At 48.2% G+C, this 26,811-nt stretch overlaps 1 protein-coding gene across 1 annotated transcript; it reads left to right on the plus strand.

The window, feature by feature from the left end:
• The first annotated feature begins 314 nt into the window (after positions 1-314).
• AZIN1 (antizyme inhibitor 1) lies at positions 315-26,811 on the plus strand. The gene is made up of 12 exons (XM_054167147.1): positions 315-613; positions 6,394-6,531; positions 12,679-12,876; positions 14,892-15,065; positions 15,720-15,892; positions 19,673-19,807; positions 21,445-21,526; positions 23,121-23,195; positions 24,224-24,389; positions 25,057-25,175; positions 25,329-25,543; positions 26,559-26,811. Exons 3-12 carry the CDS (start codon positions 12,775-12,777, stop codon positions 26,668-26,670), a joined length of 1,353 nt encoding a protein of 450 aa, XP_054023122.1. The 5' UTR covers positions 315-613; positions 6,394-6,531; positions 12,679-12,774; the 3' UTR covers positions 26,671-26,811.

The raw sequence follows: 26,811 nt of genomic DNA on the forward strand, positions 1-26,811 counted from the left end.
GGGGACAGCCAGCCTCACCGGCTGGCTCAGCCCCGCCCCGCCCGCACCTGCGCCCGTCCCGCCCCGGCAGCAGCGCAGAGCCCGCCGCGCCTCCATGTTGGGCAGCGGGCCCCGGGGCAGCGGTAACGGTGTCCTGCCCGCCAGCGGCGCTCGGCGCATGCCCGTCCGCCCGCTGCCTCCAACGACCCGGCCTGCCGTGGCGGGAGGGGGCACTGGGGGTGGTTTCGGCGGCGCCGGCGCCTCCCGCCCCGCGGTGCGGTGACGCGTGGCGCCAGGTCCCTCCCCGCTCGCTCGTCCTATAAGAGCGCTGCCAGCGGCGGCCCCTTCTCCTCGCCTCGCCGTTCGCCTCGCCGCCCGGTACCGCGCTTCTGCCTCCGTCCCTACCTGCCGCAGCCCCGCACCCCGGCCCGCTCCGGTTCTGTCTCTCTCTGCTTGTGCCCTCTCGTCCCAGCGCTGCACTGCGCTTCCCTCGCCGGTCGCCCCCGCAGCCTATGGCCCTGGAAGGCGCCGCTGCCGCCGCCTGTATTTCTGCTGTAGGTTCCCACATCCCTCTTTAAAAATTCCGCCTAAAAAGAGAAGACGATTTACCAAATCTTTCGGGCCGTTATCTCACGTGAGTACCGGGGCTGGGGGTCCCGGTGCCCCCAGCCTCCCTGGGGGGCTGGGGCTGGCGCCGCGGGGGAGGCGGCGGGAGGGTGGGAGGGGTGAAGGGAGGGAGGTGGCGACGCCCACCCTGAGCTCCGGAGTGGGCCGGGGCGTCCGTTGACACCGGTGGCGGGAGGGAGGGGAGGCAGCTCTGCTCCCTGGGCCTGGGGTTTAGGGGAGGGGCGAGCCCTTGTTCCCCTTAGTACGAGAAGGAAAGGGGCGCGATGGTTGCGGCCCGGGAAGGTGGAGGGCTCCCCGACGGGCAGCACCGCTGCGAGCCGCCGTGGCAGTGCCGGCGGGGAGGGTGATGGGGCCAGTTCCTCCCGCTGCCCTTTCTCCGCCCGGCGGCGTGGGGCGAGACCGGCTGCCACCGGCGGCAGCAGATGGGAGAGCGGCGGGGATGAGTCAGAGCTGAGGCTCCCTCTCTCCCTCGCCGCGCAGCAAGTCGCTGGGCGAAGGGGAGCCGCCGCCCCGGGGGTCGAGGGGGCGAGCAGCGAGGCCCCCCGCGGCCCGGAGGGCGGTGGTGACGGTGGGCAGAGGGGGTCAGCGGCCGCCACGCTAACATGGCGGACAGCCCTGCGTGTGAGAGGCGGCAAGGCGGGAGGGGGAAGCCGGGCAGCGGGGCGAGGGCTGCGCCGGAGACACGGCTCTCCCTTCTCCCCCAGTGCCGCAGGGCGCGGGAAGGGCGGTGGGGCCGCTGGCTCCGCGGGGAGCGGGGGCTCGGCGGCCGCCCTAACATGGCGGATCCGTGCGGAGGGGGGCTGTGTGGTGTCTTCCCCCTTAGCAGCTGGGGCAGTGCCCCGCGGCGGAGACCCGTTCCCGCCGGGCGTTGCTTCCTCTCGCAGTGCACCCTCCTGGGGAGAGCGAGGGGCGTTCTCGCTTGGACCCCTCAGCGAGAGGGACTGCTCCCGCCCCCGGCGTGCCGTACCCTCGCCCGGTGGCGGCTGCCTGGGCTCGGGAGCAGTGTGGTTCCCGTACAGGTTCCGGCGAATCCTTTCTCCTCGGGTGCAGCCGCATTGCAAGAAGCTCCCTCAGGCAGGCCTAGGGGGGAGCAGCTGTGTGTGAGGCTTTGAGGCTGACCTGGCTAACGGCTGGAGAAGTGCCGGTGGCATGGTCGCGGAGTCTCTTCTTGCCTGCCTCTCAGAGGCCATGTTGTGCGCCTGTGACTGTGACTATCCATCCGGGCTCCCACTGTCACGCACCTCTCGCCCCTCACCTGAGCTGCGCCCGTGGGCGCCCGCACAAGGCTTCCCCCTGCGCCCCTCGACGTGGTGGACAGAGGGCCGCGCCGGGGAGCAGGGCGGCAGTGCAAGCTGTCAGGGCGCCGCGCAAGTTGTAAGGGCAGCGCACAAGTGACGCTTTCCGGGACGAGTGCTGGAATGACGGAGCAAATTGCCTTCACACAGAGGGGCCGGGGGGGGGGGGGGGTTCTCCAGCATAAGGAAAGTGGAGCCCTCTGTTATCAGCCCCCTCTCTGCTAGAGGTGTTGGCTGGTCATCTCAAGGACGCAAGTTTCACCCCTCCCGTTGTCTGTCAGTGGAGCAGGAGCAGGCTTGGTGGAACCTTGGCAACCTCCTTGGCTTGGCTGCTTTTGCTGTTGTGGTCCAGCCAGCCACTGCTGGACTGGTGGCTTTCAGAAAGTATGGAAAAGAGGGTCCAGTCACACCGTTCAGCTGCCAGCTGTGTGTGTAAAGCATGTGCACCTGGATGTCAGGGTATGCCCAGTGTGTGTGCGTGTGCTTGCTGCTGTGCTGTTCCCTGTTGGAATGATCAGCAGAGGTGCCTGTGACTGGTTAGTGGTGAGGGATCAGCAGAGGTGACTGCCAACTGATTGAATGGGTGCTGGAAGTACAGTGTGGGAGCAGGGGGCTCATGCATGTCCAAGGTGGATGTTGCAGACACAGGGATGTGGACCAGCTGGCATGACTGAGGATACTGTTATGGCTCTTTGTTAGACAACACTGCAAGTCTCTTCCAGGTGGCAGCCTGGGCTCACTCAGAGCCCAAGAAGATGTGTATCTGTGCTGGGGGCACCCTGATTGTGGTGAAGAGGGAAGAAAGTGAGCTTAAACCTTTTCAGCCTTTCTGAAGTGCATCGTTCTTCAGGGTAAAATCCTGCACAGGTGATGTGTGCCGGCAGGCTGGAGAAGTGCTGTGTTTCAGACCTCTGCAGCAGTCTCTGGTGACCGAGCAGGATTGGATTGTGTCGTCCCAGTCGAACGTAGCCGCCCTGCGTGAAAGCAGCGTGGTATCCGACAAAGTGGGTTAGACCTGCCTACCCTTCCAGCCAGAGACATGGCTCAGTCTCCTGCATGGCACTGGGTCGTGGGGGGAGTGCTGCCCCACTTCTGCCCTCGCCCCTGCTGCTGCATTTTTGGCTCTGAAGATACTGCACTTGCCATTCTTCCCTGGATAAATGTGGGAGGCAGCGGTGCTGGGGGGGAGGTGGGGGTTGTGAATAATGGTGATGGTAGGAGGGGTTTGTTCCAGTCTGGACTGGTCCAGTCTAGTTCTTTCCTTCCTGTCACCGTGTGAACAATGCTGCTGCCGTGGCTGATGCTTGCAACACGGCAGCCCCCTCCCCTGTGTTTCAGGCAGTGGTGAGCTCCCTTCCCTTGCCTGCTCTGCCTGTTGTAGCCCAAGCCAGCCGCTTGCTGCCCCCCATCCTTCCCGCCAGGCCTTGGTCTCCAGGGGAGGGCTTTTAAACCCCAGAAAGAAGGGTTTGTACAGGAACTTTGGGAGAGGCAAAGTGTTGTTTGGTGGTGAGCAGCAATGGGAATGTTTCTCCCTTGGGCACAATTCTACAGGAGGCAAGAGGTAGGCTTGCTGCCTTTTGCACTGCAGCCTGCCCCCTGGCAAGCAGCTTGTGCCTCTTGCTGCTCCCTGTGCTGGAAGGCTGGTGCAGGTGTGTGTTTGCAGCAATGCTGGGCTACACGGTCTTGAGATGATTCCATCTCTCCAATTAAAGGAGAGACAGTGCTCTGGAAAGGAAATGAAGACTGTTCCTTCCTGAAAGGGAGGCTTAATTGGGGTGTAATGGCAAATTTCAGTTAAAAATGCTGTTGATGTAGCATAGGAGCATGGCTGATGGGCAGATTCCTTGGGGACCTGTGCTCCCTTCAGGACCTGCTCTCCTCAGGTGACTGCCTTGTCACAACACCCTGATCTGTTGTTTGGTTGGTTTTTTCCCTAGACTGGAATAACTTTGGTGCCTCTGTCAGCTGGTGCAAATGTGCAGGGTCATGGTTTTGCTAGAATTTTGGTGCTTGGTTCAGAGATGCTTTAGCTCAGGTCACTAAAGGTTCTCTTTCCAGAAACACATGCAGTGAGTTGTGGGGTTTGGTTTGGTTTGGTTTTGGTTTTTTTATCAAATGATTTGGAAACTGTATCTGTAGGCCTGTTAATATCAGATATATGGAGCTGAGGGGGCCAGGCTGGTTAGCTGCAAAAAGCCTGGCCCAGACTGGCCTGCTGGCACTGAAAGCTTGCTATGGGATGCAGTTGTTCCGGCAAAACTATGTGCTGTGGACAGCTGTGGGCTTATTTTGTTCCTCAGGTGAGTGTTACTATTCAGCTACAAAGTACAGCACTGCAGGTTGAGCTGCAGTCAAACTGGAGGCACCTGCTAGTGGAGTACACTAACAGATGTTATCTAAAGACATAAATATGGTGTCACTTGAGTTTTAAAAGGCAAAGCTGTCTCATTGATTATTCCCAGAACTGAAAGCTCACTGTTGAGCAAATAATGCTTTTTATGCCCATTTTAAGGCTGTTAAGCAATGAACACTTTTCACTGTGGCTGACTGCATGCACAGCTCTTTTAAAAATGAATTTCTCCCTGTCAGTTATGGACATCTAATGCACTTCTGCATCAAATGGTAGTACTGCTCTGCCACCCTACAGCAAACTCACCCCTCGTGCTGGTCAAAGCAGAGGAAAATTAGTGTGATTTGAAAGTCCAACATTGTATCCTTTCCCCCTCTGCATATTCCATATTGGCAAGCCTGCACAAAAGAGGGCAGTCAAACTTTGTTTGTGTAGGTCATTCAAATAAGTAATTCTCATTTAAAAGGAATTCTGAGGGCAATTAGAACTGGGCACAGCTCACAGTTGGCTTGCTACAGAAAATGATCAGTTTTCATTCCAGCTCCACAGGAGCTTTCCTTCTTGGGGTGTGTGAGAATATTTACTGGAATAGTACTGCAGGTGATGCTTGTCTGAAGTGTGGCTTTTGAAGTCCTACACTGAAGGTCAGACACTCTCCCTAGAAACACCTGGGTTTAATGACTTGGTTTGGGTGCTAAACTTCATAGTCACTGGAACATTCATGAGAGTTCTTGAGTGTAATCAGAACAGCACTGGTAACTCATGGAGTTATTAATTGTACAAAAGGAGAGTGCTGGCAGCTTTTAAAACTGTTGTGTGCACACTCAGAGGTAAATGTTACTGACTTCTTTACTGGAAGAAAGGGATAAGATTAAATACACTGCATGGCACTAATTCTAGCAGGCAAAATCCCTTAATTTCTCAATTAATTTTGAAGTGCTGAGGTTTATTTTTACTGTTGTGTGCTCCCAAATGCTAATTTATATGCTAAAGGTGAGCATGCTGCTCTTGTGGAGTGGCTGTGGAAGTTACCCCCAAGTTGTGCTCATGCTAATTGAGTGCTTTATAAAGTATATTAGTTTTCTTTTATAATGGCAAGAATAAGTGAAAAGCAATACCCTTCAGCTGCTGCTTTAACTGTAATGTGGTTGAAAAGGTGATAATTTGGGTTAGGTGATTACCAGAAGCCGGGTTTTTGTAGTCAGCACGTCTCACTTAAATAATGAGAGCAGGAAAGATTTGTTTTTACAGTAGGCTGGCACATTCCATGTTTCATGTGGTCTATAGACCACAGTGATTTTGTAGAAACCATTTCTGTGTTGGGTTTACACATCATCACTTCTGTATCATACTTAATCCCTGAAAATTACAGTTCCTCTTAGAAGGATTGACTTTCTGAGCAGGGCTGGTTAATGCTTCCTTGACTAGTTTTTATGCTCATTGTACTGTTTTATGAGATTGTTTTTCCTTAATTTGAGTGAGCTAGCCTTGTACTTCTGAAATGCTGCTCTGGGGTTGTTTGTAATAGCCTTCAATGGCCAGCTGAGGTAATGCCTCATTCCTGAAGGCAAGCATAAGTTCCCTTCTCTTGACTGTCTTGCTCATCTCTGGATTTGTCTGTATGGTGTTCAGTTTCACTATATAAAGCACTATTTTTCACCCATATGCTGTCTTCATTCACAGCAGAGGAAGAAAACATGGCAAGGGAATTCTGAAATAGAAAGGAAGCGGGGAGGGGAAGAAGCGGGGAGGGGAAGAAGCGGAGTGGTTGCAGGGTCAGACATGCTGCTGGGACTGCAGTCCAGTATTCAAGCATACTGCCTTAAGCCAGGATCATGTACAGCACTTTGCATTTAGTTTTGAAAGTCTTCCAGTTCAGATTTATGAAAGAGAAGTACAACAAACAGTTTCATGTGCCAAATTAATGTGTTTGAGCAGTTCTTCATACCCCTGCTTTGATCTGGCTCAACACTTACGGTCACTCTTACCCTGGACATCTTATGTGGTTATTAACTTCGTGGTGGGATTGTTGCAAGCCTCCTGAAAAGCACTACTGAAAAGATGTTTGTTACATGTTTGAAGATTAAGCTTTTAATTTGTTCTGGCTGTGAAACTTATTTTTGTGTGCATCTTCTCCCACAGGGCAAAATCTCTGATCAAGTTTACAACTATCCAGAGGGCTTAGGAGAAGTGCTTTATAGAGAACAGTTCGATTTCAACGCTGAGCCACCTTGGGAACCTAGCTGATGATAGTAGGGTTCCATCTCCTAACTTGTCCATGTAAGTTTCTTCCTTCTCTTTCCATCTGTATGCTGGAGAATAAGCTCTTCTGAAAATATGAATGTGTATTGTCTCTTTGTTAAGCAAGATAACTGCCTTGATGTAAGTAATCGGCGTTTGAAAGCAGTGGTGTGCATGTTGTATGGGGCTTTCATTCCGGGGGGGGACTATGACTTACTCAAATAGTTACAGTAAGTAGTGCTGCTGATGAAGGGTGTGCCTTCCCAAATGCCTGTCTCCATTATTTGCTAATTGCTATCCACTTCCACATATAGTTGTAATTGAGCTACAGTGGAATGTGGGATTCTGTTGGATGGAAACTCTGTACCGTTGGTGTAAATGCCTTTACGTTTTTGAGGCAAACAGCTGCTAAGGAAAAACCAAGGCCCATGATAACAGAAAACAAATGAATGTACATAGCTGATGTCAAGGAGCACAGAAAACTCTGGAATGTGTGTGGTTATCCTGTTCTGTTAACATAAAACAATAGCTTTATGTGGGTTTAACAATAGGCTTAAATGCATTTGTGCTGAGTTAAGTTGGCTTTACAGTAATACTTTTTTTGTCTAGCTGCAGGCACTTTTATTTGGCTTAGTACCTACAAAACACTTTTTAATGTAACCCTTCTGAGTGGTTAAGTGCATCTGACTGAGCCAGGTACTTTTCAAAGACCACAAAGAATCCAAATGCCAGTTGTGTTAGTTTGTGTCCTGATAAGGTGACCCTGTTCTTAGAAAACACTGCAGTGAGGGAGGCCCAGGGTGAGCCTGGTTTGTCATGGTTTCTGGGTTTATCTCCACAGGCTATATCCTTGTTTTGTTGGAAACTTACTGAATTAACCACGTTCATTCTATGCAGACAACTGACCTGTTCAAGTGACCACAGCTAACACTGACAATTCTGAGTATCACTTATTTTGCAGATGTCACAGGATTTTATAAGCAAAAGACCTGAGGAAATTTTATCTTGCTCAGTTTCTGACTTTTGGCTCACTTTTGTGTGTGGGTAGAACTCTTGCATGCCACTTTCCCCATCTACACTTGCATTTCCAACAGGAATAAAGCAGGGCAAAGACAGGGCAGACAGAAGAATTGCTGGGGGGGGGAGTGAGTGATGTGTGAGTTCTTAAGGTCCTACAGTGAATTTCAGTTTCTAAAACTATTCTGAAAGAGTTTCTGCTCTGGCTGAAGCCTCTGAAAAGGCTGTTCTGGTCGCTGCATTCTAGACCCAGGTGCTGTGGCAAGTGGTGCAAAGTATAGCTCGCTTGTCCTGGCTGGGAACGCTCCTGGGTTTGCTCTGCTCGCAGCTGAGTGTCCAGATGGTCCTATCTGCGTGTTTGTTTTGAGCTCAGTAGTAGTGTACTGTACACAAACGAGTAGCTGAGCATTGAATGTGGCAGTGATGCAGGCAGCATGACTAGCAAGCGTTTGCCAGTGAATCTCTGCCTGCTTCGGTGTGCCAAGGCACAGGTGATTGCCTCAAACGCGGGGAAGACGTGAGGTAGGCACTAATTGGTAGCTTTGAGCCCTGTTCAACTTGCAGAGTGATTTAATGGGAAGACGGTCAATTGAGCTTTTAAATATAATTATTATGTTCCACTGGAGCGCCAATAAACCTGCTGGCTTAAGGTATACTTAAATTGCCATTAAACCTGCTTCCTTTTCCTAATTGTCTCCCTCCCACTTTTGTCCTTGCATCACACTGGCCAGGGAAGAACCTGGGAGTTAGTTCTGTCTTGCTCTTCAGGCTCTGACTTCCTGAGCAGTTTGGGAGCTGTGGCCTGAAGTCTTGCTCTCTTCAAGTTCTGTTGTATTTCTTGCCACATCTGGTTGATAGGAAATGGAGGGAATTAGTGATAGGAAATCTGATCAGTTAACAAGCCCTGTCTGTGCCAAGTAGAAGCAGTAGTTACCTGTACTGGCCAGCCTTTAAAGCTCTCTTGGCTGTCTAAATGGCACTGGGTGGTAACTAGGGAACGGGAGGACCTGGAGTTTGGAGGAGTGGGGCAGTTGACTAAGGAAGTAAGAGGATAGAATAAGGAACTAACTGCTTGCTCTGTTGTGCAAGTGCTGGTATGGTAGCACAGAAGTATTTATGCATTTAGAGGAGTAATTACTGCAGAGAGCTTTACTAGCATCTTGGCTTTGAATAATGTATTTGAGCTTGAAGAAAACAAAGGGGCTCTTGAAAGCGTGATTCCTGTAGATGATGATAGATGGGGCATTATTTTTTTAGTACCTACCATCTTTGCTTGCTTACTTTGGCTCTTGTTCCATTGCTCCTTTAACTGTGTGGAGCATTCCTGGGAGAGTGACAGGATGCAGCTAACCGAAGCTGCACAGGTGCTCTGCTGTAACCCTCAAGGGATTTGTGCCAGAGGCAACTTGGGCACTGCCAAGTGTCCTCGGTCCTTGTGAAGGCAGGCACCTGCCTCTGCAGTTCTGGCAGGCAGTTAGTGGCTGCACTTAGGTGTATGATAAAAATGTCAAGTGGTGAAATGGCATCATGGAATACTTCTTGTAAAGGCATGGAAAAGAGGCATTTCCTACATTAAAACAGCGTGGCTTGTGTCCCTGCTTCCCAAGTACACCTGTTCTGTACTTAACTGCCAACTTCAGTGACAAAATGCCTCTACTTTGGAATCTGCTACCCCTGAAGCACCAGCAATGGAAGGAATGCAAGATGAATGTGTTCTACCTCTTGATGGTTTTTCCATGAGCAAAACTGTTAATGGTGTAAATATTTGTTTGGCTTAGGACATGTGGTTGAGAGGCATTATTGGGAGCCCCTTTGATTTGTGGAGACTTTGTTCTTTGCAGAGGAAGTCTTTAGCGACAGAACCAAACCTCAGGGCGGTGGTTGGGTTGGTTTTTGTTTTCAGGCCAAGCAATAGGTAGTTCTGACAATGTGAAGGAAAAAGAATGGAAAATGATGTGTGTGTTGTGGATGCTTGCACATGACAAGCCTGTGGCAGTCACTTCTCAGAGCATTTTCATTTTCTAGTCCAAGCAGCTAATTGCAGTGTTTAAATATGTGAACTTGAATCCTCAAGTTCCTCACCTGCAAAGCTGTTGTGTTAAAACCCTAAGGAGCCTGAGGATGTAAGCCTTACTTCAAAGGAAGCAATTGCATGCCTTTGTGGAACTCTCATACCATTTGACAGCTTTCCTTTGCCCTAAAATGTGTGTCCCGGAGCGTTATGCAGACGAGCGTTTCAGGTGGTAAAATGGGTGGTGTTACCACACTTAAGTCTATCAAATCATGACTTGCTGCAAGTCAGCACTTCCAGCATGGACTGCACTCTGTACTGTGTGATTTCTGACTCATCTTACACAGAAGTCTTTAAACCATCCTCTTTCCTTCTGTGCAATCATTTGATCTTTCATGGATTTTATCACTGATTCTTCTCCCTCCCCAGGAGGAGGGCCAGTCAGAACAGAGTAAGGTCACAGCACAAGCCTAAACCCTACTGCAGGTGTTAACCCTTTAGCAAGACAGGCACTGCTTTGTGGTGGTGCTGTAGCAGTGCTGGTAGGAATTTCACTTCTCTTTGGAGAATATTCTTCCTATCTTCTCAACAAGACTGAGAAGATGAACTTTCTTCCAGGCAGTGCAGGAGAAATGGGAGAGAAATGGTCTGTGACTGTGAACAGAAATTGGTAGGGCAGTGTAAGCTCTTTACTAGATGGATTTTGCTAAAGGAGAAAGCTTAGATGCCATGGACATGCTTAGAAAAAACAGTTGCTGCTCAGCAGTGTGGGAGAGGTTATATTAGGCTGTTCATGGATTGTTGCAAGCTATTTTTGTCTGTACTTGCAAGAGATTCCTTTTTGTACCTGCCTCTTGACCACAAGACTATTTTGGATTAATATGCTACAAAATCAGCTTGAATCTACTCCAGGGCAACTCAGGTGAACACCAGGAGTGGAAGAAAAAGAGCTAGCTGTTGTTTTGATTGAGACTCTTCATTGGAGCTACAAGACACAAGCAGTTAGCTTTCAGGGTCTGTGTGCCCAGTAGGTCTAAAATCCTGCTCAGTGCTGTTACTAGTTCCACTGGCTGTGCTGAGACCTTCCAGCAGGGCAGATGTGGCTGTGCTCTTGTTCAGTGGAAGGGACTCTAGACCATCTGCACGCTTAAGAGAGCAGGAAATGGTTTATAGTATGAACAAAACCACCAAAACTTTTAAGATCTTGCTAAGTGGTACCTTTATAAGTGTAGTAAATCCTTTAAATGCTTTTCTTTTGCCTGCAGGCTTTCAGACAGGTTTGTACAACATGGCAGAGAATTGGGAGCTTACAAGAAACACAGAATTTGTCCAACTTGAATAAACAATAAAAAGAGCCTCAGATATGAGGCTTCTGCCAGCTGGGTCACTTCTTGCATGCATTTTGTTGCAGGTGCTTACAGTATTTACTGTGTGGATGTGATTTGGGAGGGGGAAAGAAAAACTGGGATGATAGAGGCTTGTGGTGTCCAGAATTAGTGTGTCAGAATGTTGCCACTGAGTTTTGTTGACCTTTCTGAAGCTGTAGGACAGATGACATATCCTAAAAGATGCTCAGAGACCTTACTATGGCCTTCCAGTATCTGAAGGGGGGCCTATAAGAGAGCTGGGGAGGGAGTTTTTAGGGTGCCAGGTAGTGATAGGACTGGGGGAATGGAAAACTAGAAATGGGTAGATTGAGATTGGGTATTAGAAAGCTCTTCCCCATGAGGGTGGTGAGACACTGGCACAGGTTGCCCAGGGAGGCGGTGGAAGCCTCATCCCTGGAGGTTTTTATGACCAGGCTGGATGTGGCTCTGGGCAACCTGATCCAGTGTGAGGTGTCCCTGCCCATGGCAGGGGTTTGGAACTGGCTGATCCTTGAGGTGCCTTCCAGCCCTGACAATTCTATGATTCTGTGTTACAGAGTCAGGTGAAACACCAAACATTTGACAGTTTCCCTTTAACACTCACTGTGTCCCAAAAGGACGAAAAAAGACCTGTGGGTTTTGAATGGGTAACAGAGCTACATTTGAATCATCAGCTGCAAATGGAAATCCCTTTGCTTTTCTGTGTATTCATCATGCTTGGGTTACTTACTGCTCTTTGTATCTTTCCTGCAAGACAAAACCAAGAATTGTTCTTGCAGAAGAAAATGTTGTGTTCCTAATGCTCCTAAAGGTGCATCAAGTACTTGAACTTAGCTAACATTTAGGCTTTTTAAGTCATGCTATAAGGGAATTAAACTAAAAAACAATTAAACTGCTGTTAACTTTGTTTTGTCTTCATGTTTTGAATGCTCCAGGTCTTTGCCAAATTTTCAGTGAAATGTTCCCCTCAGAGGGTTATAGCACTTCTAGCTAGGGGCTTCTTTCTGTTAAGCTCTAGAGGGAGTGGAGACTTACTTGAGTGTTGTAGGTAGTCTTCTGATCAGAACAGTAGAATAAATGTCTAGTAAATAACAGCCACTTTCACACATTGTAAACTGGCATGTGAATCTAACCCATGTCAATGCTAACATTAAACTACAAGCTTTCCTTAAACTCAGAAATGTATCACAGGCAGTCTGCCAGTTGCATGCTTGAAAACTAATGTCGCTTAAGATGCTCTGCTTCAGAGCAGCTGAGCTGAGGTGTTTGTATGAGTATGCTACACTTAGAACAGAGTAGACCAGGTTGGAAGAGACCTTCGAGATCATGATGTCCAACCTATCATCCAGCACCACCTTATCAACTAAACCATGGCACCCAGCACCCCATCAAGTCTCCTCCTGAACCCCTCCAGTGATGGTGACTCCACCACCTCCTCGGGCAGCCCATTCCAATGGGCAGTCACTCTCTCTGAGTGTACTTAAAATGGTTTCATAGTTTGCAAAAGCTCAGCATGGATCAGTGTGCACACAGCTTGGGATTCTTCTCAAACAGCCTTGCATCAGTGATTTGTATCAGAGTAACCAGCTTCTCTTCTTTGTGCCTTCAGTAGAGTTGCTCTGTCTTGATGGCAAACAGAGGGTGAACAAGAGGGGGGAAAAAAACCCCTCTGACTTTTTTGTCAAGGGTGTGTGTTAGTGCTTGTCTGTCAGGTGCAGCACGCTGTCTGATTGTAAGTAGTGACCCAGCATGCTTTGTGCCTCTTGCCATGAGCCTGTTTTCTCTGTGCAGTTTGTTGCATAATTTAAGGCCCCGGACCTAAGGCTTGGAAGCCCATCCCTTGTGTTTCTTGGTTTATGACTGTCGGCTTGGTGGAACACGGCTGAGATGAAAGGATTTCTCGAGGATGCAAATTACTCCATCGGTCTGTTGGATGAAGGAGCGACCCTTGCAGATGTGATTGACAACTGTATTTATGAACACACTCATGTAAGTGGGGTTTCCTAGCAGCTTCTCAAATCTTCTGGTTTTTGCTTCTCTTGAAGGCTTCAAGCTAAGCCAAGGTGTCTAACGTTGAGCTGACAACGTCAGGGGAGCAGTCAGCTAAAATTCGCCTTGGTTTCCTCTTCTAATGCTAGTTCTGTACTGTCTGTTTGGCCTTGGGCTGAATTCTGTTGGGGAGATTTGGGCAACAGTTGTTAACTACCTGAGAGGCCAGCAGAAAAGTAGCCTTGCTGATGGCATTAAATCCCATTTCCAATCTCACTGTTTTGAGAATGGAGTTTAGAGAAGGAAGCTGAAATGGGGCAAGTGGATAGTGCTAAGCTAGAAACTTTTTTCTTACCTAAAAATATGCCCAAGTTGAGACAAATCTATATGCTGAGCCAGTTTAACATTCCTGTGGTTGCTCACAGTTGTGTTCCTATCACTGTTTTCTCCATTGGAAACAGGAGTGTGAGGATATGGTGAGGTGCTACCTTTTTATTCTCTCAAGAAAAGAAACTGGTCTAAAAGCTATCAAGGTTTAGCAATCCACCATGAAGAAACTTAGACAATTCTGTGTATACAACAGCAGTTGTAGTGAAATAAGGCTTCACTGCTCCTTAGGAGGCAGCAAGATACTGGGATCTGTTTCATGGACAAGGTTGTAGAAAGTGGGCTTAAAAAGAATCATTAAGCAAATCCTGTATCCTTAATGCCATATCTAGGAGTTACTCACTTTTCCCTTGACTTCTCAGAACTGCTGTTCAAATGCAAGTGCTCAACTGTAGTACAGCAGATAGCTAAATCCCGTGGCCTTCTGAACTCAGGTGGAGGATTCCCAACTCCTGATTCCTAATACTCTTTTTCTGTCTAGCAAATAAATAGGTAAACTTCTGGCAACATGTCATGTCTCCAACCACTGGCTGGCTCACAGAGGATATAGCTGCCTTCTGCTGCTTTCATTTACTCCTTTAGCTCAAGGGGTAGAGGCCTGTGCCATGGAGCTAAAGCTGCAGATCCCATTCCTGCTGGTGACCCGTACAGGGGGTCAGTATGCTTCCACCCGATGGAATTTCTCTTTGTCTTTTGAACAGAAACAGCATTGTGTACAATAAGCCAACAGCATAGTTCCATACCTGCCAAAGTCAAGGGCTGGAATTAACTCTGGATGTACAGTCTTACCTGAGATTGGTGGTGGTGTTTCGTGATGGGCTTCAATTGCTAGGCAGTAGGCCATCAGGAGCTGTACTGAGTGCACATGACAGACACATCCTGAATGAGCTGGTTGGATTCCAGTCCACTGCATCCACATCAGGACTTGGTGTTGAGAGACTCTGTTAGCAGATGCTCACCAGGGGGACTACTAACAGTTTCCAGGACAGTGTCTGTGCATTTTCCTAAAGATTATGTGCTTGACTTTGCACCCTCAACACACTGAGTTTAGCTCTTCAACATTCTGTTTGAATTTCAAGAGCAGTCTCAAACTTCCTGAATTAAAACAACTACCAAATGAATTTCCAGTGAAAGGAGCTATTAGCTAGATGTTCAAAACAATGGCAGTGCAGTAAGATTTTGATTCCTTCTACAGTAAGCTATAAATTATGTTGAGACTGTGGAAGCTTTCATCCCAGTAGATTTTTCTCCCTCCAAAAAGTTGCAACCATCTGAAAATAAAAAGAAGTTGGGAGAGAGTCCTAACCAATCCTGTGCTTAAGATAAAGCCAACATGTGGTATTTCAGTAATAGCTTTTGTTCAGGAGTCTCAGAATGTTGTCTGAATAGCATTCATGATGTCTCTGAAGTGGTAGAGAGTCCCTTAGATACTCACTTTGTGAAATAAAACCCCAAACATCAGGTTGCTAGGTGAGATTAAAAGCAAAAGCATTGTTCAAGGTCAAACCTAAAAGCTGTGAGAAGTATGGACATAATTCTTTAAGCCTTTGTTTCATGGAGTGTTTGTTTCTGACAGCAAACCCACAATTTCAGACCTTTTATTTTTCTATTCTTCCCACTTCTGTTAGACTGAAAGAAGAGCATTTTATGTTGGTGACCTTGGAAAGCTGGTAAAGAAGAACATACAATGGCAGAATGTGATGGCACCAATAAAGCCATTTTATCCTGTAAGATGCAATTCTACTCCAGGTGTACTTGAAATCTTGGGAACCCTTGGTGTTGGATTTGCATGTTCCAGTAAAGTAAGTTGCTGTGTTTCTGTGCTTTATTTTCTTGCACATGCCTGTTCATTTAAAAATCAGCTGGTTTGGCTATTAAGTGCCATGGTTATCAATCATGTAAATTGGGAACTCCTGTTACAAGTCTGTCCTTGCACCCCAGCAGCAGTGGGTAGTTCTCTGGAGTGTACTTGACTGTTTAGAATCACAGAATCAAATAGGTTGGGAAAGACCTCAGAGGTCATCAAGTCCAACCTATTACCTAATACCTCCTGACAACTAAACCATGGCTCCAAGTGGCACATCCAATCCTTTCTTGAACACCTCCAGGGATGGGGACTCCACCACTTCCCTGGGCAGCACATTCCAATGGCCCATGACTCTTTCTGGGAAGAACTTTCTCCTCCCCTCCAGCCTCAACTTCCCCTGGCACAGCTTGAGACTGTGTCCTCTTATTCTGGTGCTGGTTGCCTGGGAGAAGAGACCAACCCCCACCTGGCTACAACCCCCTTTCAGGTAGTTGTAGAGAGCAATAAGGTTACCCCTGAGCCTTCTCCAGGCTAAGCAACCCCAGCTCCCTCAGACTCTCCTCGCAGGGCTTGTGCAGTACTAGAGCACAGCTAATGAAAACTCAGTGTGCTGGGCTGTCTCCAACTCTGGTGTGCTCCTGCTTTCCAGTCTGAAATGGCATTGGTGCAAGACCTGGGCATTTCTCCTGAAAATATCATCTACACAAACCCTTGCAAGCAAGCTTCTCAGCTGAAGTATGCAGCCAAAGCTGGGATCAACATCGTGACTTGTGACAACGACGTGGAGCTGAAGAAAATTGCACGGAACCATCCCAATGCGAAGTGAGTGTCACCATTTGGGGTGGCTTTTTGCTGGGGGGGGGAACTGAAGTTTGCAGCTCACACAACCCAGAACACAGGCAAGAGAGGTGCATGGCCTCTAATACAATTCACTTGTATCTCCTCTGCTCTTTGCCTCTCTTGAAGGTAGCTTTTTGCAGCTTCTTCCATGCTGGGTCTCAGCTTATTAATGTGACAGTAAGGCCCTTGCTTTGGGAGACATCTTTTTGATTTCTCAGGACAGGCTTCATGGAAAGGTGGTAGTGATTTAAAGCCAGAAGTCTGGCACCTCATCTGCAAGTACATTTTTTTTCAGTGGGGTATTCTGTTCAGATGTTAGTAGCTTCAACTGAAGTCTAGGCTGAGCCTTATCAGCAAATGAGCAGTGTGCATTGGGTCCCATCTGGGCTGTGGGCACTCTGCAGTGTCTATCAAATATAGCTACATGTGTTCCCCCACTAGTAACAGTGATCAGTTTGACCCCAGCTCTCTTTGCTTCAGTATTGGCCCAGGTGCTTTCTGTAGAGAAGTGATCAAAGCTGCTGTTCTGGCTAAATGTTACTGCTGCCAATGTGTCATGGTCTCTTCTGGACTGATAAGTGCTTGTCATGAAGCATCAAACCCCTCACATATGAATACTTTGGCTGTGGGCCATACCTTTAAAAGCTGTGGAGTCAGAGCCTAAGTGATTGTCAGAGTGCTTTGCAGTGGTGTGAGCTCTGGCTTGCCACAAACATCAACACATTCAAACTGAATTCCTGACATCCTTTGCTAAGCCCTTGGTTCCAGACAGTCCTTACTGAAGTGTTGTGTCTTCTGCCCAAACTGGCCTTAAGTTGAAGAACTGGGAAGATTCTACTGAATTCAGTGTCTGGACACTGCTCATCCCAAGCAGTGATCCATTTTGGGGTTGGTTTAGATGTTTGGGATTGGTGGGGGTTTTTTGAAGACACTTTGAGAGTTAATGTTGCCTTTGCTGGTGGTGACATTGTTATGTATGGGAAATGTGTGTAAAACACTGGCCTTGGCATGCTGTGTGCATGTGAAAGCCTCAGCAGTGCTGAAGCTCTCTGACATCATTAGTATTTAACCAGTTACCACTGGGGCTGGGTGGTTTGTTAGTTTCTGCATGGATTTCCTTCTTCTAGGAGATGTTGTCTATGGTAACATGCACGGGAAGAGAAGTTAGGATGCAGATTTTTCTTGAGCCAGAGGAATTGTAAAGCAGGGAGGGAGAATGAAGGAGTTTCATGAGCTAGAGGGGAAAACCAATTCTTCTTTTCAAGGATCCCATAGCCTAGTATTTGAAGGAGTTGCTCTTTACCAAGGACAAGAAACTAAATTGTCCACAGAAGTAGTGCAGATTGCAATGTAAATTCTCTAGACCCCTGACCTCTTGCTCCTGTTCTGTACAGATTGGCTTGTTTTAGTGAAGTTCTCTTCTTGGGGTCATTAAAGCTTCAGTGCTGAAGTGACAGCTGAATCTTTTTTGCTTTCTCTTCCTTGGCATAGTTTCAGAAAGTTGAAGCCTTTACATAGCCTTGTTCTCCTGATGTGTGCTTGCTACAGCTAGATCCTTTTTGTAGATGAAGCTAATTGTGCTTTGAGGGGAATCCTGCTTAGCTGTAATTCTCATCTTCTGAATTCTGGCTTTCTGCTGCAGCTTCAGCAGTAGGTGTAGCTTTCCATGTAAATGGTGTTTCCTGCCTTTGGAAGCCTTGACTCAAAAGGGGCAAACTTTCTCTTTTAAGAAAGAGAAGCAAAGTCAGGAAGGAGTGCTGAAGTTTTCCATTTCTTTTATACTTTTGGCTTTTTCTAGGCCAAGTTTAATGGCTAAGGTTGCTGGAGTCTGTGGGGCTCAAGCAGAGGCATGGTTGGTTGAGGTATCAGTGCTTCCTTAAGCAAAAACCCCAAGCATCATTCTCCAGCCTTGCTCCAACTGGCTGAAACCCAGGCAGAGAAACCTGCTAGTTTTCCAGATACCAGAATTACACTTTCTTCAGTGGTTTGCAGTAGAAAGCTCTCCTTACTCACACTGACATCAAAACTCAGCACTGCATGTCAGTGCTGGATGACTTCAGAAGTGGTTACAAAGCAGAGCATTATGGATTTGAGATCTGTTTCCATTGTGAAGAGTTCAGCTTCTGACAGTTTTTTGTATTACTATGTCTAGCACTTTTCCCCAGGTGCTTTACAGAGGATTGTTTGACTGCAGGTTTCTTGAGCAGAAATATCTCTGCTAGTGGAGAAGCAGGAAAGGAGGCTGCTCAGTTTCTGCAGATGAGGCAGTGCAAGTGAAGCAGGACTGCTGGGCAGCCTCTCTGACAACTAAGGACTTTTCTGGGTTTTCCCTCTGCTCTTTACAAAATGCATTGTAAATACTTTGTGAGGCACTTGGGAAGGGCTCCTGCAAGTCAGGGTAGCTGCTAAGACAACATCTCTCCTGTGAAGAAAAACAAAGAGCTGGGGTGGTTCATCCTGGAGAGAAGAGAGAGCTCCAGGGACACCTTATTGCAGCCTTCTAGTACTTAAAGGGGGCCTGTAAGAAAGATGGGGACCAGTGTTTTAGCAGGTTGTCTTGCAGGAGGGCTAAAGGTGATGGCTTCAAACTAAAAGAGGGGAGATTTAGACTTGGTAGGGTTTTTTTTCAGAGTGGTAGAACACTGGAACAGGTTTCCTAGAGGCAGTAGATGCCCCATCCCTGGAAACATTCCAGGTCAAGTTGGACAGGGCTCTGGGCAGCTTCATCCAGTTCAAGATGGCCCTGCTTATTGCAGGACATGTGGACTAGATGGCCTTTAAAGGTTGTGTCCAACCCCAACCATTCTGTGAACCTGTTTGGTAGTGGCTGGGCTGAATTTTGCTTGTTGCATGTCTTGAAGAGAGCTCCTTCCCTTGGGGTGCAGAGCTTCTGCCACTTTCTTGTGTCCTCTGTCTTGGTTCCCTGGCATGTGCTCCTGTACAGCCCATGTGTGTGTCATGACAACTGTTTAGTTTCCCACATGACTAATGGATCTTCATTGTGGGGAGGAGTGACAGCTTGCAGCTGTCAGTTTGAGATACACCTCTGGAGCTTCTGATGTGGATGTGCCTTTGCCCCTCAAATGTTGCTGTAATGTAGAAAACTGTCAGTGTGGCACCATGGTTTGCCAGACCAATCCAGAATGAAGCTTTGGCTGGAAAGAGGAAGCAGTCTCACAGCTGAAGACTGAGATTTACACTCATTTCCCCCCTGCCCTACAAGATCCCTGTGAGAGGGGCAGGGAAGGGACTCTCACCTTCACCCCATCCTCAGCCCATGTTCTCAGCCAGGAGGGGAGGTGGAGGGAGTGGCTGGGGTCTGCTTGCAATGTGCCAGCCTGGTGTTGGCCAGAGGCTGAGTTCACCAGGTTTGATACAGCTGGCTGGAGGGGAAGCTCCATGCTCCTCTCTTGACTGGAAAGCAGGAGGGGTGGGAAGAGCATATTGCAGTGGCAGTGGTTTTATGGGAGGGTGTGCTTTCTGAGAAGGTAACATGCTTTTTCATTCCAGCACTCAGCAGACTCTTGCTGCTACAGAAGAGTCTTAGCTGCTGCATTTCCAAATCCCTTGTCCTTGCTGGCTCCATGCTTTAGCCCCTAATTGCTAGTTTTTTCTCTGTACAGGATTGGTTTTGCTAGGTTCCCTTGGCTCATCCATCGCTGGAGCTCTGACAACATAATCAACACACTTCTGACAGTCTTCAGGCTTCACATGTGCTGATGATGTAAACCAACTGCCCCAATCATCTTCCCCTTCTCTTAGGCTCTTACTGCACATTGCCACAGAAGGCATTACTGCTGATGAGGAGCTGAATATGAAGTTTGGCACCACTCTGAAGAATTGTAGGCACCTCATGGAATGTGCTAAGGAGCTGGGAGTCCAAATAGTTGGTGTCAAGTGAGTAACTGTATTGTTCCATGCTGGCCAAGCAAATGCTTGTGTGATGCTCTCAAGATCTAGACTGCAAAGGAATCCCCCCTCTGGCCTTGATGCTGATTTACATGGGTTACTAAAAAAAAGGAAACCAAATACCAAAACAAAGCCCAAACTGCCAACTGTTAGATCATGAGTTTCTGCTTGCAAAGTGCTAACATGTAAGCAACCACTGAAATGAAGTACATGGAATCACAGAATCACTGAGGCTGGGAGAGACCTCAAAGATCATCATGTTGCAGTCCTCAAGGCAATTGAGTATCAGAAATCCTTCTGTCAGCCAACAAGCAAAGTTTAGAAGCCTCTCTTGTTTTCTGGCTGTGCTCTTGAACCTCCATGGTAACTTAATTTGTACTTTCCCAGCAATAGGCATAGCAGACAGATGCTATTATGGTATGGAATGGCTTGGACAGACTTAAGAAGAATATGGGATTGAATTTTCTAAGAGCTAGATCCCATGTCACTAAGTTTTTTTGACTTGCAGATGGTAGGAATGAACCCTAGCATTCTGAGAGCTTCCAGATGTGGTATTTTGACTTAGTTTTACAAAGATTTGTGCTGTATGGAGGAGTGCAGGCACAAGGCACTGCTCTGCCTGCCTGCAGCTGCTGGTCTGGCAGCTGCTGCTGGATGTTCTGACAAAGCCACCAAACTGAGAGAGGGTGGGTCAGGAAGGCAGTATTTAAAACAGGAGTCAGATTTGGGGGACTAAAAAAGAAACAATTGTTTTGATGCAAATCTATTTGAAGTTGGTGTTCAAGTAGCTGAAATTTGGGGCAGAAAGCTTAAAATGTGAGCCTTCCTCCTTTAAGGAATGCTGTTTGGGGGCAGACTTGGCATAGAGAGCACTGTGACACGTGGGTGTGGTACAATATACCCAGAACCAGCAGGCCACACTGGTCTTTAAGAAGCCCATGGGAATGTTGTTGCTGCTTGGAGCACCTCAGTTACTACCAGAACTATGGCAGTGCTTAAACCTATTAGACAGGGAACCAGAGGGGCTTCAGGGGCTTGTGGGAGGCATCAATACTTCTCTGCTGCTGCTGACCTGCTCAGCAGCCTGTTTGGCCCTCCAGTGAAACTAGGACCAGGCCTGGGGTGAAGGGGCTTCAGAACAGGGTGGCAGTGGGACATAATTCTACTCACTCTCTCCCAAATATTGGAGAGAGTAGCTAGTGAGCACAGTAGAGCCATAGCTTTGAGAAGCAAACTGGAAGCCCAGCAGAGAGGGTGCACAGGCAAGGCAACACACAGCAGGTTAAGAGGGGACACTGTAGAGGTCCTGTTAGCATTTGCACTCACTGAAGAACCAAATTTTAACCACTTCAGCAGAGATGACAGAAAGGCTCAGTAAATCTGTGGTTACTTCTCAAAGATGTAGGCCACTCCCAGCAGGAAGAGCAAGGCAAGCCTCAAGTTCAGATCCCATGCAGCAGCAGACAGTCGGTCATCTTCTGCACTGCTTTGCACAGTTACTGTAGTACCCTGCAAGCCTGGCTCAGGTCACCTGAGCATGAGCTGCTTCCATTGCTGGTTTAGATGGTGGGACAGTCTGCAAGCTGCCTGGTGCAGGGTGTTAACTGTGGGTTTCTCTCTTTCAGATTCCATGTTTCGGGCTCTTGCAAGGAGCTGCAAACCTACATTCATGCCATATCTGACGCTCGGTGTGTGTTTGACATGGCTGTAAGTAGATGGATGCACACACACCATTGCCACAGCAGAGGATCCTTGCCAGTCTAGTTGTGTCAGCAAGCCAACTACATGATTTGCAAAATGCATCAATGTAGGAAATGGAACTTCTAGTAAGGGACTAAATGCTCCATTGTGAAATGTGTGGTAGAGCTAAACCAAACTGTGTAATCCTGATGGTGGACAAAGATGAATGTGTGCTGTCCCACTGACAGGCAGCAGCCTTGGATGCTGTTTTCCAGTTAAAGTTTCCCACTTCTGGTAAAGGCTTCTTGAAATTCATCTCAATCCTGCAAATGCACAGTTAAGTGGTATTAAAATATTAAGCACTCCTTGTGATAGAATTTGGTGCAGGTTAATCTCTGAGATTAGTAACTAAGCATCATGTGGGGGGATATCCAAATTTGGATTCATAGAATGGTTTGGGTTAGAAGGGATCTTAAAGATCATCTGGTTCCAGCTCCCCTGCCTTGGGTAGGGACACCTCCCACCAGCCCAGGTTGCTCAAGGCCTCATCCAACCTGGCCTTCAACACCTCCTGGGAGGGGGCATCCGCAACTTCACTAAGCAACCTGCTCCAATGTCTCACCACCCTCATTGGAAAGAATTTCTTCCTGATCTCCAGTCTGAATTTGCCCTCTACAAGCTTCAATCTGTTCCCTCTCATCACTGCAAGCCCTTGTCAAAAGTACCTTCCCAGCTTTCTTGAAGGCCTCCTTCAGGTGCTGGAAGGCTGCTCCAAGGCCTCCCTGGAGCCATCTCTTCTCCAGGTTGAACAGCCCCAACTGTCCCAGCCTGTCCCCAGTTCCCTGATCTTCTTTGTGGCCTCCTCTGGGCCTGCTCCAGCAGTTCTAGATCTCTTGTTCTGCTGGGGGCCCCAGAACTGGAGGCAGTGCTGCAGGTGAGCTCTCAGCAGAGCAGAGGGACAGAATCCCCTCCCTGCCCTGCAGCTCTCCCTGCTGTGGATGCAGCTCAGCACAGAGCTGCCTGCTGGGCTGCCAATGACCATTGCTGGCTCCTGGGGAGTTTGTCACCAACTGACAGCCCCAAGTCCTTCTCCTGCAGGCTGCTCTCCAGCCCTTCCCCTCCCAGCCTGGATTTGTGCTTGGGATTGCCCTGACCCAGGTGCAGGACCTTGCGCTCAGCCTTGTTGAGCTCCACGAGGTTGGCTTGGTATTTGTCAGATGTTTCAGATGACTCTTGTGGGCCTTACAGATGCTCTGGGTATTTCTTACATGGCAGAGTTCAGAAATACCTTCCCTGAACATCTTAGGAGATGGCTTGCATTGCCCAGATACCTGAGTTGCTAAAACCTTGGCAGGATGCAGTGCCCTCTTCAGCAGATAATGTCTGAACAGAGCAGAGAAGCTCAAGATGGGAGCTGACATTGCTGTGGGACTTGAGGCAGCCTCTGTTGACATCCCAGTGCTATTGCTGCTGGGTTTAATGGAGCTATGCTGACTCTTACAGTGCCATTACTGCCTCCCTAGATGTACTCTGCTAAGCATACTCAAACCAGCCACAGTAAGGAGCACAAAAGATGTCTTACAGTTGTCTGTGCACTTACCTTCTGCCTGTGCTTTTTCAGGAAGAATTTGGCTTCAAGATGAACCTGTTGGATATTGGTGGGGGCTTCACAGGGTCAGAACTGCAGCTGGAAGAGGTATGCAGTGTTTTGGAAGCTTCATCTTTGCAGTCTGCTGAACCCTGGTTTAGAGCTCTAAAGTGTTCAGCCTTCAGGGCACAGCTGACGGCGACAGCTGAAACCTATTCTGAGTTCCATGGTAGTCTGTAATCCATAAGATCCAAAGACCTGTGTTGATCTATTTTTTTATCATGGGCAGTGCAACCAGTCCTTGGGAATGCTTGGTATTTCTTTCTCACCCTGCTCACTGGGTGAATGCTGTGTTGGCCACATCACAGATCCAGTTGCTGTCCTGTGACACTTACCAGTAGTGATCCATTCGTTTTGGCAGTTGACTCTCGTCCCAGCTGGTTGCTCTGCTGCATGGTTTGGGCTGGGGTTGCTTAGCATGCTTGGGATCACCAACCATCTTGCTACTGCATAGAAGCTTCTGGTGCTTGGCTTTAGAACTGAAGGCTATCAAGGTCTTGCTTTTAGTTTTGCTTTTGGCCAGCCTTTGATTTGGCCTCAATTGGATCTTGGGTAGTGGCAGCACATCAGACAGAGCAGCCTCTGAACAGTGATGCTGTAAAATGTCACTAACAGCAGTTGGAGCTTTTCTTTCTTAGCTCAGCTGTTGTAACTTGCCCAAAATGCTTGTTAGTCTTCAGATCTATGGCTTAAGATTTGCCCATCAGTGTCAAATCTAATAGGGCAGTGTTCAGAACTGCTCACAGAGAGGCTCTTGGGTGTCATGTGTAACTTCACGTTATCTGTTGCTCTGGACAAGCTTTTACTTCACTTGTGCAGCCTTGAGGCTGCCACAGCTTGAACTCTGGCTGGGAGGAGGCCCTGTGTAGTGCTTGGAGGTGTGGTACTCAGTTCTCAGTGTTTAGCAGAAGGACCAATTTTGCCTTGAGCACTTGTGTAAATTGGGCACCTCAGAGCAGTGAGCTCTTGGTGCTCTGGCTTCAACTGCTGCTGCTGAAAGCTGATGCTTGGAGATGAAACCTGATGCTGCCCTAAGATGAGTTTCATTGGTATTACCTTTGACTTCAACTCCCTAGGTTAATCATTTCATCAGGCCATTGCTGGAGGTCTACTTTCCTAAGGAATCTGGTGTCAATGTGATTGCAGAGCCTGGGTGTTACTATGTCTCCTCTGCATTTACACTGGCAGTTAACATCATTGCAAAGAAGACTGTTGAGTGTGATAAACTTCTTCCTTCTGGAGGTAAGGGCTCTGCTTGTCTCTTGCATGTTGTGAACCAGTGCAGCCAGCTGCCTGCTTTCAGGCAGGATGGACTAGTTGCTTCAGCATTCCCTTATGCTTGCACCTTCATCTGCCCTTTGGCTTCTGACCAGATGTGATCTGTGTCTCACTTCCTTTGTTATGGTTGTGCCACTGCTTTCCTTGCTAGCTTTGACTTCTCAGTGGTTAAAGCTGTACTGGGTGCTTTACACAAGGACACAGATCTGTCTTGGAGATAGTTGCTTCTCTGCTAAAGTAGACATTGGATTTATATTCTCAACAGTGATTATTACTGAAAGCATTAACTTTATTAAGCCTGATGCTTTAGAATCACAGACTGGCTCAGGTTGGAAGGGACCTCACAGCTCATCTACTCCAACCTCCCTGCCATTAGCAGAGACACCTCTCAACTAGACTCAGCTGCTCAAGCCCTCATCCAGCCTTACCTTGAGCACCCTGAGGGAGGAGACATCCACCACCTCCCTGTTACAACTCGGTTTACAGTCTGGTCTCAGAGGTTACTCTGCTCATAGTTCTCCCTTTCCAGTGCATATGGAGCCCCCTTGTCAGGAGAAGGCCGTTCACTTAGGGTGTAAAAACTCCTCATGACAACAAATGCATGCAAGACAGCTTCTGTTTGTGCTTGCAGTGGAGCAGCCCAGGAACGATGATGAGCCAGTATTTACATACTACATTAATGATGGTGTTTATGGGTCGTTTGCAAGTAAATTGTCTGAGAAACTGAATGCCATCCCAGAGGTTCACAAGGTGAGGCCCTCTCCTTTCTTCCAAGTCCTTATTCTTAATACACAAATGAAGTGTTTGAATATGTGGTTAGACACAAACCTTTCCTTCTGTGTGTTTGCAAATGTTGGTGTTGACTAAACTGAAGCCTGAATTCCTTGGATCCTTTCCACCTAGAAATACAAGGAAGATGAGCCTCTGTTTGCAAGCAGCCTTTGGGGTCCATCCTGTGATGAGCTTGATCAAATAGTGGAAAACTGTCTTCTTCCCGAGCTGAGCGTTGGAGACTGGCTGATCTTTGACAACATGGGTTCTGGCACCCTGGGGGAACAGTCTGCCTTTAACGACTACCAGAGGCCACTGATCTACTACATGATGTCTTTCAGTGACTGGTAAGAAAATCCTCCTGGTAGCAGAGAGCAGCCTTGGCAAGGTTGTTGTCACTGGCTTCAGGAAGGTGCACTGACAGCCCAGCAGAAATTCTGTCCCGTGCTAAATAGAGGAAGCAGCAGCCAAGTGCTGGCTTAGTCTGGGGTTGTGTGTGTTTAGGGTTTTTCACTGTTGTCTGACTTTGCTAAGACTGAACTGAGAGCTGTGATCAAATCCCAGCTTTGCTTTAAAGCTGACAAAGGAAAGCAGAGCACCTGCTGTTGACTGAGTTTAGTGGTAGCTGTAAAGCCTTTTACTCTTTGATGTCAACCTTTGATCTGTTCTGATCCTGGTAACTGCATCTTGTGTGCACTCTTGCAGGCAGGGAGGGCAGTAAGGTGGTTGTGGTGGTGCTGAGAGGTGAGTAACCTGTTCCATCCAGTACTGAGGCAGCCAGGGCTGTGTGCTTCTGCCAGCAGGGAGGCTCAGCCTTTACCTGCCAGGCACTTGTGCTGCTGATCCTCTCTTCTGCTGAGACTAAGGCCAACCTATCCAGGGGCAGTAGACTGGTTCCAGAGTGCTGTGTTCAGGGCTGGTTTCTGAAATGAGGCTGAGGAAGCTGGGGTTCATTAGCCTGGAAAAGAGGAGACTCAGAGGGGACCACATCACACTCTGCAATTACCTGAAGGGAAGTTGTAGTCAAGTGGGGGTCAGGCTCTTCTCCCAGGCACCTTGTGACATGAGCAGAGGACATGGCCCGAAGCTGTGCCAGGGGAGGTTTAGGTTGAACATTAAGAAGCACTTCTTCAGGGAAAGGGGAATTAGGCACTGGAGTGGACTGCCCAGGGAGGTGGTGGAGGTGTTTGAGGTAAGACTGAACATGGCACTTAGTGCCCTGCTCTGGTTGATGTGGTGGTGTTAGGCCATAGGCTGGGCTGGATGGTCTCAGAGCTCTATTCCAGCCTCGGCAGTTCTGTGATGCTGTCAAAGTGCACATGAGAACACCTCACTACAGCTCTCAATCCTTTTCTGCCACAGGGATGAGATGCAAGATGCTGCAATTGCTTCAGACACATTGATGAAGAACTTCTTCTTTGTGCCTTCTTGCATTCAGCTGGGCCCAGAAGACCGCTTTTCCACTGCAGCTTAAACAGGCAGTAACGCTTCGGTTAGACCTGCAGTCGCAAGCCTGTAGTTTGTCTGGTCAACATTCCAGTGTGGAACAAGAGTGGAACAATCTTGAATTCAATTCATTCTCTTCAAAACTTGAAAGAAAGGAGGGAAAAAAAAA

This window comes from Dryobates pubescens, chromosome 14 (genome assembly GCF_014839835.1).
Source record: "Dryobates pubescens isolate bDryPub1 chromosome 14, bDryPub1.pri, whole genome shotgun sequence".
In the NCBI taxonomy this organism is placed as follows: Eukaryota; Metazoa; Chordata; class Aves; order Piciformes; family Picidae; genus Dryobates; species Dryobates pubescens.

Coding starts and splice junctions, on each gene's coding strand:
- AZIN1 (XM_054167147.1), top strand. CDS start 12,775: ATGAAAGGATTTCTCGAGGATGCAAATTACTCCATCGGTCTGTTGGAT. Junction 12,877..14,891: donor GTATTTATGAACACACTCAT/GTAAGTGGGGTT, acceptor CACTTCTGTTAG/ACTGAAAGAAGAGCATTTTA. Junction 23,196..24,223: donor CAGAACTGCAGCTGGAAGAG/GTATGCAGTGTT, acceptor TCAACTCCCTAG/GTTAATCATTTCATCAGGCC.